Source organism: Ranitomeya variabilis, chromosome 7 (genome assembly GCF_051348905.1).
Source record: "Ranitomeya variabilis isolate aRanVar5 chromosome 7, aRanVar5.hap1, whole genome shotgun sequence".
NCBI lineage: Eukaryota > Metazoa > Chordata > Amphibia > Anura > Dendrobatidae > Ranitomeya > Ranitomeya variabilis.
This window is the reverse complement of record NC_135238.1, coordinates 10563026-10582363: the sequence shown is the minus strand read 5'-3', so window position 1 is coordinate 10582363 and position 19338 is coordinate 10563026. Positions and strand designations below refer to the sequence as shown.

At 45.7% G+C, this 19338-nt stretch overlaps 1 protein-coding gene across 1 annotated transcript in view; it reads left to right on the top strand.

The window, feature by feature from the left end:
- The window catches only part of LOC143785328 (uncharacterized), a 125597-nt gene extending 116296 nt beyond the window's left edge, over window positions 1-9301 (top strand). Inside the window, exons 7-9 of the mRNA XM_077274079.1 lie at window positions 1746-1887; window positions 3007-3057; window positions 8782-9301. Coding sequence (XP_077130194.1) covers window positions 1746-1887; window positions 3007-3057; window positions 8782-9053 — 465 coding nt within the window. The 3' untranslated portion in view covers window positions 9054-9301. The remainder of the gene's footprint in view (window positions 1-1745; window positions 1888-3006; window positions 3058-8781) is intronic.
- Window positions 9302-19338: the final 10037 nt, after the last annotated feature.

Below are 19338 nucleotides of genomic sequence, written 5' to 3'. Positions count from 1 at the left end.
GCCTAAACAGTGGAAACCCCCAATTGTATCTGATACCCTAATCCAAACACACCCCTTACCCTAATCCCAATGGTAACCCTAACGACACCCCTAACCCTGACACACCCCTAACCCAACCGTAAATGTAATCCAAACCCTAACTGTAGCCTTAACCCTAGCCCCAACCCTAACCCTAGCCCTAACCATAATGGGAAAATGGAAATAAATACATTTTTTTTATTTTTTTATTTTTCCCTAACTAAGGGGGTGATGAAGGGGGGTTTGATTTACTTTTATAGCGAGTTTTGTAGCGGATTTTTATGATTGGCAGCCATCACACACTGAAAGACTCTTTTTATTGCAAAAAATATTTTTTGCGTTACCACATTTTGAGAGCTATAATTTTTCCACATTTTGGTCCACAGAGTCATGTGAGATCTTGTTTTTAGCGGGACGAGTTGACGTTTTTATTGGTAACATTTTTGGGCACGTGACATTTTTTGATCGCTTTTTATTCTGATTTTTGTGAGGCAGAATGACCAAAAACCAGCTATTCATGAATTTCTTTTTGGGGAGGTGTTTATACCGTTCTGCGTTTGGTAAAATGGATAAAGCAGTTTTATTCGTCGGGTCAGTACGATTACAGCGATACCTCATTTATATCACTTTTTTTAATGTTTTGGTGCTTTTATACGATAAAAACTATTTCATAGAAAAAATAATTATTTTTGCATCGCTTTATTCTCAGGACTATAACTTTTTTATTTTTTCTTTGACGCTGTATGGCGGCTTGTTTTTTGCGGGACAAGATGACGTTTTCAGCGGTACCATGGTTATTTATATCCGTCTTTTTGATCGCGTGTTATTCCACTTTTTGTTTGGCGGTATGATAATAAAGCGTTTTTTTCCTATGGTGTTCACTGAAGGGGTTAACTAGTGGGACAGTTTTATAGGTCGGGTCGTTACGGACGCGGCGATACTAAATATGTGTGTATTTATAGGAACAATATATATACGGTATATTTTTTTACACTATAACATTGCCCCAGCGGTGATCTGACGTGCACTGCTGCAGGCTTCCCGGCGTCTGCTCTGAACAGGCACTCGGTAAGCCACCTCCCTCCCTGCAGGACCCGGATGCAGCCCCGCGGCCTTTTTGGATCCGGGGCCTGCAGGGAGGAGGAGGTAAGAGACCCTCGGAGCAATGCGATCACATCGCGTTGCTCCGGGGGTCTCAGGGAAGCCCGCAGGGAGCCCCCTCCCTGCGCGATGCTTCCCTATACTGCCGGAACACTGCGATCATGTTTGATTGCAGTGTGCTGGGGGTTAATGTGCCGGGGGCGGTCCGTGCCCGCTCCTGGCACATAGTGCCGGATGTCAGACTCCAGAGGGATCTACCTCTCTATGCTCACGACGTGACACGCTATTTTCCCGATATACGTAACTGAAGAAGGTCGCATTAGACTGAAACGTTTTTTTGTTGGTACTACGCAATAAATTTTCAAGCTACTTGCATTGAAGTTGAGTGCCGGGTTTGTTTATATTTATGGTCCTAAGGTGTGGGAACCTACTCGTGCACCTCCGCAGCAGTGCTCACGTTTTTTGTTCACCTCAGACACATCCCTTGAACGGCCAAAGATTGATCTGCATATCAGAAAAAAAATTAACATGTATCTTTTTTTTCAGTGGAAAATTGGCCTAATTGTGATCCCTGGATGCGGTGGCGTGGGACAGGTTGTGATAGTCTTATATATTTGTGATTTCAGGAGCTGCATTTTCTCTTTACAAAGCCGTCCGCCCAGTACCCGTACTCAAACATCCGGATAGATAACCGGACGACGAGCATCAGCCTCACCATCAGAGAGAAGGGCAGCGATGACAAGATCTGGGAATGTCACCTGGATGAAGGTCAGCGGGACAATAACCCCCATAGATCGCATTATATTGGTGCCATACATCGCTCCTTCAGATCAGCACTCACCAGGTTTATCGGATGGGCACACACCCTGTTGGCAAATAATGGGATAATGAAACATGATGTGAGCAACGCCAAAGTTTCGCAATATTTGGCTGCTTTCACAGTAAGCGTTGTTTTTTAAATCTCCATTGCAGTTTTTCATGCCAAAGCCAGAAGCGGATCCAGCAAGAAGGAGAAGTGTTTTCTTCATATTTCCCATTCATTCTGAATACACTCCTGGCTTTTGATTAAAAAAAAATATATATATATAATTATTATGGATTTTTCCAACCTATCTATGAGAAACCCAGCTATAAGAGCATGTTCACACAACATCCAATATCCCCTTGAAAAAGTGCTAACAAAACACTGAAAATATTATGTCTATGTAAGAACGTCTTCTTTTTAAGAGTCTTTTAATCGCTTCAAAGTTCCAAAGACACTGAGCGGTTAAAAGCAGTAACGGCTGAAAATCACTACAAATTTTTTTGCCAAACACAAGAAATTACCAAAAAAGGTGTCAGCAGGTGAGTGGGTGGTGAAAAAGGCAGCAAAAACACTGAAAGAATTCACACACTGCAGATTAAAAAAACATCAGGAAAAAAAATATATATATATATATTTTTTTAAATCTTATTCGCTTTGCTAACTGTAAAAAGCCACGTGTGCACACGCAGGATATTTGTATGTTCGATGGCATGTAAAAGTTTGGGCACCACCAGGCAAAATTACTGTAATTGTGAACATAAAGATGAAATGATCTAAATGGTCTAAAGTTACAGATGACACATTTCATTTCCATTTTAGGATAGATAGATAGATATTTTTTTAATTTTAAAAATTACAAAAACGAAAATGGACTGATGCATACGTTTTGGCACCCTTGGAGATTTGTTTACTCAGATAACTGACCAAGGTTTCAGACCTTAATTAGCCTGTTAGGAAAGACCAGGGGATGCAAATTTCCCAGCTTTATAAAAACCCTGAATCCACCTCTGAGTGAGAGAAGAGCAGTCAATAAAACATCAAAATACCAAATGTGCTGCTCAACTTACTTTCATTACTTTTAGATGACCTGGAAAGATTGTCAAAGCTGAGCAAAGGCTACGGATCCATCTCAGGTACTGGTATCTCTGGGGGGGATATCTCTGGCCCTGTAGTTATTATTATTTTTTAGTTCAAATAGGTTTTTATTAAGAATAACAAGATGATTGACATGTTACATTCGTATTTTCAATACAAAATTTTCTCCCCCCCCCCCCCCCCTTCAAACAACTCCCTTTGATCCCAACACCCCCCACCCCAACCCAACAAGACAGCCCATCTTGCTTAACACCTCCATCAGTAAAACAAAAGGATAACTAATCCCCCAGCCCCTAATGTAAGCCACACTTTACAATGCCCTTAATTAGGGATCGTAGTTCATTCAATTTGTATAATACCCCTATCCCTATCCCATGGCGATCCACGGAGACCACAGTTTATTGAACACTTCGATTTTTCCCTTTCTTTTTGTAAAACCCCTTTTCGAGTGTCAGGCCTTGTTTCACATATTGTAGGAATTCTCCTCTTGACGGCGGTTCTTCCCTGATCCAATTTCGAGCTATTACCTTCCTAGCCATGTATAACAGTCTGGCAATAGCTATCTTTAGGTTACTATCTACTCCAATCTCATCCACGCATCCCAACAGGCACACAATTGGATCTCTTGGCACCACACATCCATACGCACCTTTCATACGACTCAAAACTACTAACCAACATGCAGCCAGTCTCGGACACGTCCACATCATATGAAATATATCCGCATCCGTAGATTTACACCTTGGGCATTCGGAATCATCACGCAAACCTGCCTTATATAGTATTATCGGAGACTTATAGACCCTGTGTATTACATAGAGCTGTGACAGTCTATATGGTTCGCTCACCGACAGTCTTGGGACCCATTCTAGCACCGACTCCCAAGTCTCTTTATCCATTGGACCCAGATCCCTCTCCCATTTAGCTCTCGCCATTATCGGAAATCCCAACAGGAAAGTATGTAGCAGATCTTTATACAAAGTAGATATAACCCCCCCAGTAGACCCTTCATTACACACATACTCCAGTACTATATCTCTTTGAATTCTAATATCTCCGCTCCTATTCTGAGCTCTAAAAGCATGCAACATCCGCAAATACTGATACTCCCCCGCAGTCCCCAGACCAAACTCCGCCTGCAGTTGGGAAAATGATTTTAACTCACCTCGCTCAAGTATCTGATACACGTACTGAATCCCTTTGACCTGCCATTCTGTCAGTATCCCCAGTGCCTCAAACTCCTGTAAGTTATTGTTACGCCATAGCGGAGAGAATCTCGTCAAGTCTGTGATCCCGCGTATATGTCTCAATCTACCCCACAACCTACATATCAACAACACAGTCGGGTATAATTTCCCCAGAGCTCCCAAGGATCCATCCTCCAAACATTGTAATACTGGCTTTCTTTTTGTCATCACTTCCATCAACCGCTGTACTGCTCCAAGAGACCCCTCAAGCGCCCATCCCTTTAGATGCTGACTCTGTGCTGCAAGAAAGTATATTTCAGGGTTAGGCAATGCTAGTCCCCCATCGTCCTTGGGTCGCTGAAGTGTCTCCAGTCTAATCCGCGGATATTGTCTCCCCCATATTAAATTCCTAAACAGAGAGTTGATCTGTCTAAATTTCCCGCGCGGTATCCACACTGGTGCATTATGCAAAATATACAGTATTTTCGGCATCAGAATCATTTTAATAAGATTCACCCTACCTACCACAGATAGATGCAGCTTAAGCCAAGCATCCACTTTTGCCTTCAGAATACCCAAGATTGCAGTCATATTCCTATGTATATAATTAGTAACAGGCATAGATACCCATATGCCAAGGTACTTGAATTGGCTCGTCACCTTCAGTCGCCCATCTTCCAGTGGCTCCCCCCCAACATCATCCACCTTAAACAAGATAGACTTACACCAGTTTATCCTAAGTCCCGACAATGATCCGAAGCGTTCAATAATCCCAATGGCTCCCTCCAAGGACGCACCCGGGTCACCTGTAGTTATTATTTATTATAGCGTAGTTGGTATCTCTGGGGGGATATCCCGGGCCCTGTGGCTGGTATCTCTGGGGGGGGGATATCTTGGGCTATATGGCTGGTATCTCTGGGGGGGATATCTTGGGCTATATGGCTGGTATCTATGGGGGAAATCTTGGGCTCTGGTTGGTATTTCTGGTGGGGGATATCTTATATCTTAGGCTCCATTCACACATTGTGACTGTAATGATAATGTGAATATGCCATGTTTGAGTATTTACCTAAAAGTTCCATGGCTTTACACACACACACACACACACACACACACACACACACACACACACACACACACACACACACACACACACACTGGGCCTTTCCGACCCCTCTTTCTCTCCCACTGCATTTGCTGATACAAGAACAAAGCCCTATGGCAGACACACTCTGTGCAACTTGATACCAATGTGTAGCAGCCACTGAGCAGTTTTATGGCTTTTAGCTGCAGCAGACAAGTATCCCTACCTTACTCATTCCCCCTCCCACCTGATACCGGATGAAACTGGTATAGAAAGCCTAAGATTATTATTATTATTTATATAGCACCATTGATTCCATGGTCTGTACATGAGAAGGGGTTACATACAAATTACAGAGATCACTTACAGTAAACTAACAATGACAGACTGATACAAAGGGGCGAGGACCCTGCCCTTGCGGGCTTACATTCTACAGGATTATGGGGAAGGAGACAGTAGGTTGGGGGTTGCGGTAACTCCGTTGGTGTTGAGGTGGCCGTGTGGTCATTACAGGCTGTAAGCTTCTTTGAAGAGGGGGCTTTTCAGATTCCGTTTGAAGGATCCGAATGTGGTTGATAGTCGGACATGTTGGGGCACAGAATTCCAGAGGATGGGGGATATTCGGGAGAAGTCTTGAAGGCGATTGGGTGAGGAGCGGATAAGTGTGGGGGAGAGAAGGAGGTCTTGGGAGGACCGGAGATTACGTGAGGGAAGATATTGGGAGATTAGTTTGGAAATATACGGAGGAGAAAGGTTATGGATGGCTTTGTAGGTCAGTGTTAGTAGTTTAAACTGGATACGCTGAGAAATTGGGAGCCAGTGAAGGGATTTGCAAAGAGGGGAAGCAGGAGTGTAGCGAGGAGAGAGATTAATTAGTCGGGCAGCAGAGTTAAGGATGGACTGGAGGGGTGCGAGAGTGCTAGAAGGTGGGCCACAGAGGAGGATGTTGTAGTAGTCGAGGCGGGAGATGATTAGGGCATGCACGAGCATTTTGGTAGAGTGTGGGTTGAGGAAAGGACGGATTCTGGAAATATTTTTGAGCTGGAGGCGCCAGGATTGGCGAGAGCTTGGATGTGCGGATTGAAGGACAGGGCAGAATTCAGGGTTACTCTGAGGCAGCGGATTTTGTGGACAGGGGAAAGTGTGATTTCATTTATTTTGATAGATAGATCAGGTAGGGAAGATAGAATTAGTTCAGATTTGTCCACATTGAGCTTGAGGAAGCGAGAGGAGAAGGAGGATATGGCTGATAGACACTCTGGGATTCTGGACAGTAGAGAGGTGACATCTGGGACAGAGAGGTAGATCTGAGTGTCATCAGCATAGAGGTGGTACTGGAAGCCATAGGACCTTATGAGTTGTCCCAGGCCGAGTGTGTAGATTGAGAAGAGTAAGGGTCCTAGGACAGAGCCTTGGAGGACACCAACAGAGAGAGGGTGGGATGAAGAGGTAGTATGGGAGTAGGAAACGCTAAATGTGTAGTTCGTAAGGTATGAGGAGATCCAAGATAGGGCGAGGTCTTTGACACCAAAGGAAGAGAGGATCTGTAGTAGGAGGCAGTGGTTAACTGTGTCGAAGGCAGAGGACAGGTCTAGGAGGAGGAATATAGAGAATTGCCTGTTAGCTTTGGCTGTAAGTAAGTCGTTAGTAATTTTGGTCAGGGCACTCTCAGTGGAATGGTGGGGATGGAAGCCAGATTATAGGTTGTCGAAGAGAGAGTTAGATGCAAAGTGAGAGGAAACTTCAGCATGGATGTGCTGCTCAAGGAGTTTGGAAGCAAATGGGGGCAAAGATATGGGGCGATAGCTGGACATAGCGCTTGGGTCAAGGGAAGGCTTTTTGAGGATGGGTGTGATTGTGGCATGTTTGAAAGCAGAGGGGAAGGTACCAGAAGTTAGTCATAGGTTGAAGAGATGGGTTAGGGAAGGGATTAGTGTAGTGGTGAGGTTGGGGAGGAGGTGGGATGGGATGGGTCAAGCGCACAAGTGGTAAGGTGACATTTGGAGAGAAGATGAGCAAGCTCCCTTTTCACTGATTTTGGAGAGGGAAGTTATGGGGTTAGGGCATTGGTCTGGTAAACAAAAGGGTTGTGGTGGTCGGACAACAAAGACTTGCCTTGTCAGGTCTATCTTATTTTTTAATAACTCTGAGGGGGCAGTGGTGGGTGGAGGAGGGAGTTAAAAGCGTTGAACAACTGTTTGGGATTGTGGGATAAAGAAGCTTCTATTCTTTCAAGGTTATATATATTGTCACCGATCAGGGCTAGAGATATAAGAATTATTTATTCCGGATGTCCATCGATAGCTCTATAACCCCCTTGAAACCGCTAGAAGCTAAACCCAACGAGTGCAAAGTGCGGGTTTCTCCATAAGCGGTTCAGGTAATTACTTCGTGTTTACACTTAAAAGAATCCCCATGATGTGGGGCACATTCTGATCATCATGCGTTTTGTATACGAGACTCATACAGTGAGCTAGGCATAAAAATAGCTTTCATAATTTAAAAAAGGGGAGGTTTCAGCCTCTAAGTGAGGTCACCACAATGGGAGGGCTTTGGTTTTAGGCTAGGAAATAACTGTGTGAAGCAGGAGTCTTGCTGTGTCTTTCGTCCGGGGTCTAGCTGCTGTTCAGATGTGTGGCATGCATCTAGATGTAGCCCTTCCTCCTCAGCATACAGCCAGCCATGATGATGCAATGACATAACAACCTGTAAGTGTGCTTTTCCATTTTAATCCTTTTTTTTATTTGTAGTTGTAATGTACACATGATTGGTCATCTTTATAATATCTTTTTATACTTTGTAAACACTGCCTACCTTTTTTGGATTAAAATATAAAACTACTAGCTTGTCTCTCCATGCTCTATAACAAACGGTTGCGTCCTCTGAAGTGAATTACGTTACTGTTTTGGGTTTGCTCCGGACCTGTTAATATTTAAGAGAATCGGAGCTGGTGGCGACTTTGTCCAATTGGGCGTCTTTGCAGTGACCGGCAGCGTTGATAATTATTATTCCCGCCTGAGTGGGAGTAGTTACATCGCCCTAGCTGCAGTGTGCCCAATAGCCAGTACGTAGCAGGCAGCCTTTCTGGTGACTAATTACTCTAGGTGCAGTACCCTGACTGACCTGAGGGTAAGGGGGGGTGCCAGAGAGCTGCAAGTTCCAAACTCGGAACTGGGATATAGATAAATCCCCTTCAGAAGGAACCAGGGGCAACCAAGCAACCCTGGTTTGTGACAAATTGGTGTGAGTGGTGGGGATGATAAAGGGATCTTCCCCGTGAATTGTGACATATTGGTGGGATCCCTGACATATCCGGTGGGATTCGTGACAGTGACCGTTGTTTTTTCCGCAATAGCAATATTTTTTTTTTTGAGTATTGAGACAAAAAAAAAAACAAAAAAAAAACTTGAAGGCAATGTGTGAACGCAGCTGCACTATCACCCCTGACACGGTGTCACGTCATTTGATCATTTTCATTTTTTTTATTCTAGTCTCAAAAATGTTTATACAAAAGAACTACAAGAGCCTGTGTGCCCGCCTGCCGCTGCTTCCGCCCATCCTGCTGGACCTGCGGCTGCGAGGCGTCATTGACGCTGACGAGGAGGAGACGCTTTTACGCTCCACGTCGCCGAGCTCCATAATAAACGACGAACTCCTAAAGATGATCGTCAGGAAGGGAGCGGAGGAAGAGTTCTGCAAGGTCCTGACGGAGAAAGACCCCCGACTGGTGGAGGACCTGGAGGGAAGAACGGCGTCGGCATGACAGCGGAGCTGCCAGAAGTGGCCTCATGGTGACCAGAGGATTGTAGAGACCTGACCATGGCGGTGCCGGACTATAACAAGGTGAACCTATCCGGTCGCTGTAAAATGTGCGGCGCCCCTCCACTACGGGGGTCCCCGTGACTGGTCCTAGGCTGGACGACCTCCACCCCGGACATCTACAGCAATTATTAAAACCGTTAAATATTCGGATAACTTTGTATTTTAAATCCTTTCGTTCAGAATTGAATTTTTTTTTTATTTTTCTACATTCGAGGAAAAAAAATAAAGAAATAAATGTTACTATTCTTTTTTTTTTATATGAAATTTGCACTGTTCACTCTGTGACCCATGGTGAGTGACGGACCCTGCAGCTACAGAATACACGTGCCTCTCCCTTACACATCAATCCTTCTCCCGTATTGACTACTTCCTCATTTCCCCAATACTGATCTCAGATTTCGTTATCCATGACTTTAACCCCTTCATGACCCAGCCTATTTTGACCTTAATGACCTTGCCGTTTTTTGCAATTCTGACCAGTGTCCCTTTATGAGGTAATAACTCAGGAACGCTTCAACGGATCCTAGCGATTCTGAGATTGTTTTTTCGTGACATATTGGGCTTCATGTTAGTGGTAAATTTAGGTCGATAATTTCTGAGTTAATTTGTGAAAAAAACGGAAATTTGGCAAAAAATTTGAAAATTTCGCAATTTTCACATTTTGAATTTTTATTCTGTTAAACCAGAGAGTTATGTGACACAAAATAGTTAATAAATAACGTTTCCCACATGTCTACTTTACATCAGCACAATTTTGGAAACAATTTTTTTTTTTGCTAGGAAGTTATAAGGGTTAAAATTTGACCAGTGATTTCTCATTTTTATAACAAAATTTACAAAACCATTTTTTTTAGGGACCACCTCACATTTGAAGTCAGTTTGAGGGTTCTATATGGCTGAAAATAGCCAAAAGTGACACCATTCTAAAAACTGCACCCCTCAAGGTGCTCAAAACCACATTCAAGAAGTTTATTAACCCTTCAGGTGTTTCACAGCAGCAGAAGCAACATGGAAGGAAAAAATGAACATTTAACTTTTTAGTCACAAAAATGATCTTTTAGCAACTATTTTTTTATTTTCCCAAGGGTAAAAGGAGAAACTGGACCACGAACGTTGTCCAATTTGTCCTGAGTACGCTGATACCTCATATGTGGGGGTAAACCACTGTTTGGGCGCATGACAGGGCTCGGAAGGGAAGGAGCGCCATTTGACTTTAGAATGAAAAATTAGCTCCAATCTTTAGCGGACACCATGTCGCGTTTGGAGAGCCCCTGTGTGCCTAAACATTGGAAACCCCTCAATTCTAACTCCAACACTAACCGCAACACAACCATAACCCTAACCACAAGCCTAAAGGTACCTTCACACTAAGCGACGCTGCAGCGATACAGACAACGATCCCGATCGCTGCAGCGTCGCTGTTTGATCGCTGGGGAGCTGTCACACAGACCGCTCTCCAGCGACCAACGATCCCGAAGTCCCCGGGTAACCAGGGTAAACATCGGGTTGCTAAGCGCAGGGCCGCGCTTAGTAACCCGATGTTTACCCTGGTTACCAGTGTAAAATGTAAAAAACAAACAGTACATACTCACCTTCGCGTCCCCCGGCGTCTGCTTCCTGCACTGACTGAGCGCCGGCCCTAAAAGCAGAGCGGTGACGTCACCGCTGTGCTGTGCTTTCACTTTACGGCCGGCAGTCAGTCAGTGCAGGAAGCGGACGGCGGGGGACGTGAAGGTGAGTATGTACTGTTTGTTTTTTACATTTTACACTGGTAACCAGGGTAAACATCGGGTTACTAAGCACGGCCCTGCGCTTAGTAACCCGATATTTACCCTGGTTACCAGTGTAAAACATCGCTGGTATCGTTGCTTTTGCTGTCAAACACAACGATACACGCCGATCTTGACGACCAAATAAAGTTCTGAACTTTATTCAACGACCAGCGATATCACAGCAGGATCCTGATCGCTGCTGCGTGTCAAACTAAACGATATCGCTATCCAGGACGCTGCAACGTCACGGATCGCTAGCGATATCGTTTAGTGTGAAGGTACCTTTACCCTAACCCCAACACACCCCGAACCCTAATCTTAACCCTAATTCCTAATGAGGATTTTTCCGCACAGTTTTTGGAAAATCTGCAGGTAAAGCGCAGTGCGTTTTACCTGTGGATTTACCACGGATTTCCAGTGGGTTTTTTTTTTTGTGCAATTTTTTTTTTTTTTTTTTCACCTGTGGATTCCTATTGAGGTACAGGTGTAAAACGCTGCGGAATCCGCACAAAGAATTGAGTGCAGAAAATACAACACAGCGTTTCCGCGTGGTATTTTCCGCACCATGGGCACAGCGCAAATTTGGTTTTCCATAGGTTTACATGGTACTGTAAACGTGATGGAAAACTGCTACGAATCCGCAGCGGCCAATCCGCTGCGGATCCACAGCCAAATCTGCACAGTGTGCACATAGCCTAATTCTAAGCCTAATTCTATCCCTAACCCTACTTTCACACTAGCGTCGGTACGGGGCCGTCGCCATGCGTCGGCCCGATGTACCGATGCACGTTGTGAAATAAATGCACAACGGGGGCAGTGGATGCAGTTTTTCAATGCATCCGCTGCCCCATTGTAATGTCCGGTGAGGAGGGGGCGGAGTTTCGGCCGCGCATGCGCGGTCGAAAATGGCGGACACTACGCGCAAAAAAAGTTACATGTAACGGGTTTTTTTGCCGACGGTCCGCCAAAACATGACGCAACTGTCGCACCACGGTTGCGACGTGTGGCACTCCGTCGCAATGCTTCGCTAACGCAATTCTATGGAGAAAAAATGCATCCTGCAGGCAACTTTGCAGAATGCTTTTTTTCTCCAAAACGACGTATTGCAACAGCCATTACACAATGCTAGTGTGAAAGTAGCCTAACCCTAACCCTACTTCTAACAATAACTCTAGTGGAAAAATAAAAGTAAATATTTTTTCTTTATTTTATTAGTGTCCCTACCTATGGGGGTGATAAAAGGGGGGGGGGTGGGTTATTTATTATTTTTCTCATTTTGATCGCTGTGATAGGTTCTATCACAGCTATCAAAATGTACCTGAAACGAATCTGCCGGTCGGCAGATTCGGCGGGCGCACTGCGTATGCGCCCGCCATTTTTGAAGATGGCGGCACCCATGGAGCAGACGGACGGACACCGGAGGTCGGTAAGTATGAGGGGAGGGGGGGAGATCGGACTGCGGGGGGAGCGGAGGACAGCAGATGACAGGATGGAGGACTGTGGGGACGAGATCGGTGGCGGGGGGGGCATATCGCGATCTCCAGCCATGGCTGATGCTATTGCAGCATCGGCCATGGCTGGATTGTAATATTTCACCAATCGCTCTGATTGAAAGTGAAACATCACTTTCAACAGACAATCAGAGTGATGGTAGCCAGGGGGGGCCAACCATTCCCCCCCCCCCCCCCCCCCGGGCTCAAGTACCTGTCCCTGCAGGTCGGGTGAAATTACAGTTAACCCTTTCACCCGGCCTGCAGGAGCGCGATCCAACCATGACGCATATGCTGCGTCACAGGTCGGATTGGCACAGGTTTTCATGATGCATACGCTGCGTCAAAGGTCGGGAAGGGGTTAAACAGACGCCAGCCCCCCAGACACGACATTGATTCTGCCAGGTATGACAGAAATCTCCAGACGATAATAAAAACCGTTCTTAAATTACACTGGAATGACTTCCTAGACGACAACGTCATCCATACTGATGATACCTTTCTACTCTGGGCCACATCATCAGTTATCTGTCATGTAGAAGGAAATAACAAAGAAAGAAATTTGATGCCTTGCATGCCTCCCTCCTGCAGACTCGGACAACACTTGCCCTGTCCCCTTCCCTTGATGGACAACGAGTTAACTCTATGGCCAAACATCTCCTGCACTCTTTTACACACTTCCAATCACACTGGCAAATCCAATTAACCTGAAATAAATTTTACCACTGGGGAAATAAGACAGGCAAAGTGCTAGCTACCCTAACTAAAAGCAAACAACCCCGCAAACCAGTTATTAAATTGCAGAACCCCATGACAGTCTTTCCACAATTAACTCCCTTTTGAACTCTATGAACTTACCATCTCTAACATAACTTGTTGTTCAGTGATTAGAGTCGAAGATAACAGGGGACGAAGTGAGACAAGCAGGGGCATCTAACGGTAAGACCCCGGGCCCTGATGGTCGCTCCGCTGAATACTATCAGATTCTTTCCCCTGACTTAGTGTCCATTTTGACTAATCTCTTTAATGAAGTGTTTCTTCATGGAGCTTCTATCGACCAATTTACAGACTCACACACAATAGTTATCCTTAAATCTAATAGAGACCCATTATTGGCACAATCTTGCCAATCTCACTCCTCAACCATGATTATAAACTCCTGGCAAAGATCCTAGCAAACCGTCTACAAACACTGCTGCCTGGCCTTCTATGTGAGGCTCAGAAAGGCTTTACCTAGGGACGGAGCAGTGTGGAAAATATACACATGGCGGTCGCAGCCACGGTCCTGGCCCAAGACGCATCACGGCCAACTGCAATGCTGATGAGTCTGGATGAAGAAAAGGCCTTCGATAAAGTGGCATGGCCTTTCCTATATGAAGTCCTGGGCAGGGGAAATTTTGGCCGGAGGTTCCTACAATATGTTCAATACCTTCATACGAATGCAAATATCTGTGTGACGGGTTAATCAATATTGTGCACCAACAATAGATCTCTTTTGCGGAGTCAAACCAGGGATGCCCTCTGTCACCCCTCTTATTCAACGTCTCTATAGACCCCTTACTACGCCACCTATTACAGACTCCTAATTTTAGGGGGCATACGGTGGGCTCTAGAGAATTAAAGGTCGCAACATTTGCAGATGATATTCTTTCAGGTGGTAGCAACTAACCCCAAACAGGTCCTCCACTCCTTTATACAAGAGTTGGATGATGTGGGAGGCTTAACTGGGATAAAACAGAGGTGATGATGATGCTGTGGGGCCCCTCCAGACCTTCATGGGTATCAAGGTTCCCATGTCAGTTTACTACTGGCTCACTAAAATACTTGGGAAGACAGATGACAAGACACCCGGCCAAATTACACAAAACCAATATTAATTCATATCTTAAAAACTTATAATCCACCTTAGCCAAATGGAAGGATTTTAGCTCGTCATACCTAGGCAGAGCCAATGTAATTAAAATGACAGAATTTCCACATCTTCTCTACCTTTTCCATACTCTCCCAATCTATTTAGACCCTAAAGAAGAGAAATGGATCAATTCTGTACCGCTCATTTATCTGGGAGGGATATCCTCAAAAAGCCCTCCCTCGACCCATCCTCTGTGTCTAGCTATCGCCTGATATCTCTTCTCCCTTATGCCTCCAAATTACTGGAACAACATGTCCATCTTGAACTGTCCTCCCACCTATCCTCCTGCTCCCTCTTTGACCGGTTACAATCTGGCTTCTGACCCCATCATTCAACTGAAACTGCCCTAACTAAAGTCACCAATGACCTACTAACTGCCAAGAGTAAGCGACACTACTCTGTCCTCCTTCTTCTAGACCGGTCTCCTGCCTGCGACACAGTGGACCATTCCCTATTACTACAGACCCTCTCATCTCTTGGCATCACAGACTTGGCCCTTTCCTGGATCTCGTCATACCTAACAGACCGGACATTCAGTGTCTCCCACACCACCTCCTCACTTCGCCCCTTGTCTGTCGGTGTTTATCAAGGCTCTGTTCTAGGACCCCTTCTCTTCTCCATCTACACCTTCGGTCTGGGACAGCTCATAGAATCCCACGGTATGCAGTACCATCTCTACGCTGATGACACGCAGATCTACCTATCCGGACCTGACCTCACCTCCTTACTCACCAAAATCCCGCACTGTCTGTCTGCTATTTCAGCCTTCTTTTCTGCTCGCTTTCTACAACTGAACATGGACAAAACAGAATTCATCATCTTTCCCCATCTCACTCTACCCCTCCACCAGACCTATCTATCAATGTCAATGGCTGCTCACTTTCCAGTGCCTCAGAGTGATCCTAGACTCTGCCCTCTCTTTCAAGCCACATATCCAAGCCCTTGCCTCCTCCTGCCGTCTCAAACTCAAAAATATTTCCCGGATCCGTGCATTCCTTGACCGCGACACCACAAAAACACTAGTGCATGCCCTTATCATCTCCCGCCTTGACTACTGCAACCTCCTGCTCTCTGGTCTCCCCTCTAGCACTCTCGCACCCCTCCAATCTATCCTACACTGTGCTTCCCGACTAATCTACCTGTCCCCCCGCTATTCCCCGGCTTCTCCCCTCTGTCAGTCCCTTCTCTGGCTCCCCATTGCCCAGAGACTCCAGTACAAAACCCTAACCATGACGTACAAAGCCATCCACAACCTGTCTCCTCCATACATCTGTGACCTCGTCTCCCGGTACTTACCTACACGCAACCTCCGATCCTCACAAGATCTCCTTCTCTACTCCCCTCTTATCTACTCTTCCCACAATCGTATACAAGACTTCTCCCGTGCTTCCCCCATACTCTGGAACTCTCTACCCCAACACATCAGACTCTCGCCCACCATCGAAACCTTCAAAAAGAACCTGAAGACCCACCGCTTCCAACAAGCCTACAACCTGCAGTGATCCTCAACCTACTGAACCGCCGCACGACCAGCTCTCCCCTCTCCTAGTGTAACCTCACCCATCCCCTGCAGACTGTGAGCCCTCGCGGGCAGGGTCCTCCCTCCTTATGTACCTGTGTGCCTTATTTTTTGCTCATGTTTAATGTATTTGTCTATATTTGCCCCCTTCTCACATGTAAAGCGCCATGGAATAAATGGAGCTATATAAATGTACAATAATAATCTGGGAGGGACAAAAGCCTCATATACCCTTCAAATTACTCCAGCAGCTGAAAGGAAAAGGGGGGATAAACTTCCCTGATAGTAGACACTATAACCTAGCGTCCCTATTCAGAGTGGCGGCGGACTGGCTGGGAGGGACGTCCTGTTCCGCCCAATACAACCCGGAGTGCTGTCTCACCCCAGGGCTGGCTCTCCCTGCCCTCTTACACCTTCCTTATACTGAGCTGCCAGCTGAAGTAAAGGTACCGTCACACTCAGCAACTTTGCAACGAGAACGACAACAATCCGTGACATTATAGAAAGCGATCTCGTTGTGTTTGACATGCAGCAGCGATCTGGATCCCGCTGTGCCATCGCTAGTCAGAGCTAGAAGTCCAGAACTTTATTGCCTGGTTGCTAGAGAACCCCCACATGTACTTATGCTGGCTATCAGATGTAAATCATTCAGCTGCGGCAAGAAAAACTAAATCTCCGAGCACTAAAAATACTCGGAGGTCACCCGAGCGTGCTCGAGAAATCTTGAGTAACGAGTATGTTCGCTCATCACTAATTATTAGGCCTCATTGTAGCCCGTGGTCACATATTCTGTACACATATTAGGCATTTGGCTCTATTCCATTGTCAGTATTGGGAGTAATGTTTACATATACGCTTTATTATATAGGTGACATTTGGGCACCTGGTTCAGTATTAATGTCAGTATTTTGAGCATTGATTACATATATGTCTCATTATGTATGTGTCACCATGATTATTAGCAGCCATATTTGTACTTGTTTTTAATGTTTTTTATATGGTTGTTCAAATAAAGCTATTTTCTTGGTTATAACAGGTATGTGCACCTTTATATGAGTCTTGCTTCGTCTACTATAGTATTGGGCACATTGGTAGCACCCCTGATTACTTAGATATGTATACATTAGTGGTGCCTGCTTTTCTTCTATTATCACATCCCAGGCTGATGTGCAGCAGTTTGGCACATGATCGGTGGTGTGGGGGCTCCGCCGGCATTTGTGGAAATCCCGGAGTCCCCACACATCCATCCCAGGCTGGTGCGCGGCACTTTTGCAGCTGAGTGGGGGCTACGCTGACTTTTTGTGAAAGGCCGGAGCCCCCGAACTTCCATTGATTTAATGAGTTGATCTTTATGAAAATGGTTGCTGGAGCGACGCATGCGCAGAATGAGATCTCATTTTGCGAATGCGCCGCCTCCGGGTGGCCATTTTCATGAAGATCAACTCATCATTACAGCAATGGAAGTGCGGGGGCTCTGGCCTTTCACAAAAAGCCGACGTAGCCCCCGCACCACTGAGCCTGCTGCACCAGCCTGGGATAAGCCAGACCACCGAACACCTCCTAAGACCCCGCTCCACCAGCGCTCCCTATCACACCCTACCCCCCAGGTAAGCTGAATAATTTGGACTGTAAGACGGGCCCTCATTTGACAAATTTGTTTCCCTATTTTTCTTCTGAAAATTTAGGGTGCGTCTTATGGTCCGGAGCGTCTTATAGTCTGAAAAATACGGACTATTTTTCGTCTGGCCAAATAACTACTAAGTACAAATTCATCCATGTAACCCGGGATTATGAACAATCTCAATTTCCGCTAACAAAATGGCAGACTGAGGACTCCAGCTTGTCCTGCATCACCATCCTGAAAGCTCTAGATCAAGCCTACAAATTCCTCCCTTCAGCTCATTTCCTAGAAATGAGACTGAAAATCTGCCATAGATCTTACATAACTCTGCAAAAGGGTCATAGAATGGGGCTGCACACAACCTCCAAATGTTACCAATGCTGCTCCCCAGAGGCCAACTTGTTCCATTGCCTGTGGACATGCTCCATCATCAGGCCATTATGGGAGAGAATACGACAATTCACCATCACACATCTGATAAATTTTGCTCCTGACGAACCTCAATGGGCCATTTTTGGATACTTAAAACCAGATAAATACATCTGCTCTCCAGGGGGCTGTAAACCACTGCATTTAGTGGCGGCAGCAGGTAGTAAGGCCATCCTGTAGCCATGGATTCACAACCATGCTCCTCCTTTCAAGCTCTTTCGAGAAAAACTGTCGTTTCTGCATCTGATGGATTGGGTTGAGGCCTCCTTGCATAAAGCGGGAAGGGTGCTGTCCTTCTTTGAAACTTGGGAAAGCTTCATCTCTCTGCTTCCACAACGCATCCAGCATGACATTAAAACCTGTTTCCATCCAACAGCCTGGTATCAAGAGCAGCTACTACTGGGAGAGACACCTGTATAGTGATATCTCCAGGAGAACCGCTACATGGAGACATTACTGGGTGTTGGGGGGTCTACTTCGGTGTCGTTGGGTCCTGAGCTTGAAGTTAAACAAACATGTTGGGTGTCTGATATGTAGAAAAAATGTACCTGTTCCTGGCATACTTCCCCCCCATTTCCTCCCCTTTCACAGTTTTTGATTAGGCTTATTCTCCTCTGAACCAATGCAATTTTTGGAACTGATGTTCCGGTATACCTCAGATAATGTTTGCATTGATGTAGGTTAAAAAAAAAAATTCTATTCAATAAAAACAAGTTTAAAAAAAAAAAAAAAAAAATTTTAACTACTACAAATGGCGTCGAAACGTCAGAAATATTTAATGTTGTTCCATAAAAAAACAAAACAAAAAAAAAAATTGATAAAATTCTCCCCATGAGCCTACAGCAGATGTATGACCTGTGGTGACCTCGTAAGAGAGGCCCCGCCCACTGATGACATCATCAGGAGTACTTCTATGACATAAGAGGGGGGGGGCGGAGCGTCTGCTGTACCTGCCGGCTGCACGTAGGGGAGGACCTTGGAGCGGATCCCCCCCTGGGATGGAGGTCTCTTCTCCCTCTTCGCAGTCCTGGCCGTCGCCTCCTTGTGCCTGGAGGAGCTGGGAATAGACGGGTCATACAGGAAGGGGAGGCGTCCTGCGTCCACAGTGAGCGGGGGCAGGTCAGAGCTTCTTCTCTGGTGCCCTCCGTGGGCTGTACCCTCCAGAGTACATCCGCTGTGGACGACGTCTCCTCTCTGTTGGTTCTCATTCCCCGTCGGTCTAGCAGAAGGCGGCCGTTAGTTGCAGAGACCCCATTACACACGTGTGATAGCAGAAATCTTTATTATAATGTACAGCATGATTGGAGGAATGATACAGCGGGGGCAGGGCTACCACAAGTACCCGGACACTACGCAGGGCGCCGGCTGTGTGCCGCTCAGCACCGACACTGCGCCGTGGAGATCCTCTGATCTGGCCCCATAAAATAATATAGAATTAAAACCTCAGAATTATCACTGCGTACTACAAACGGCAGGAATGTCG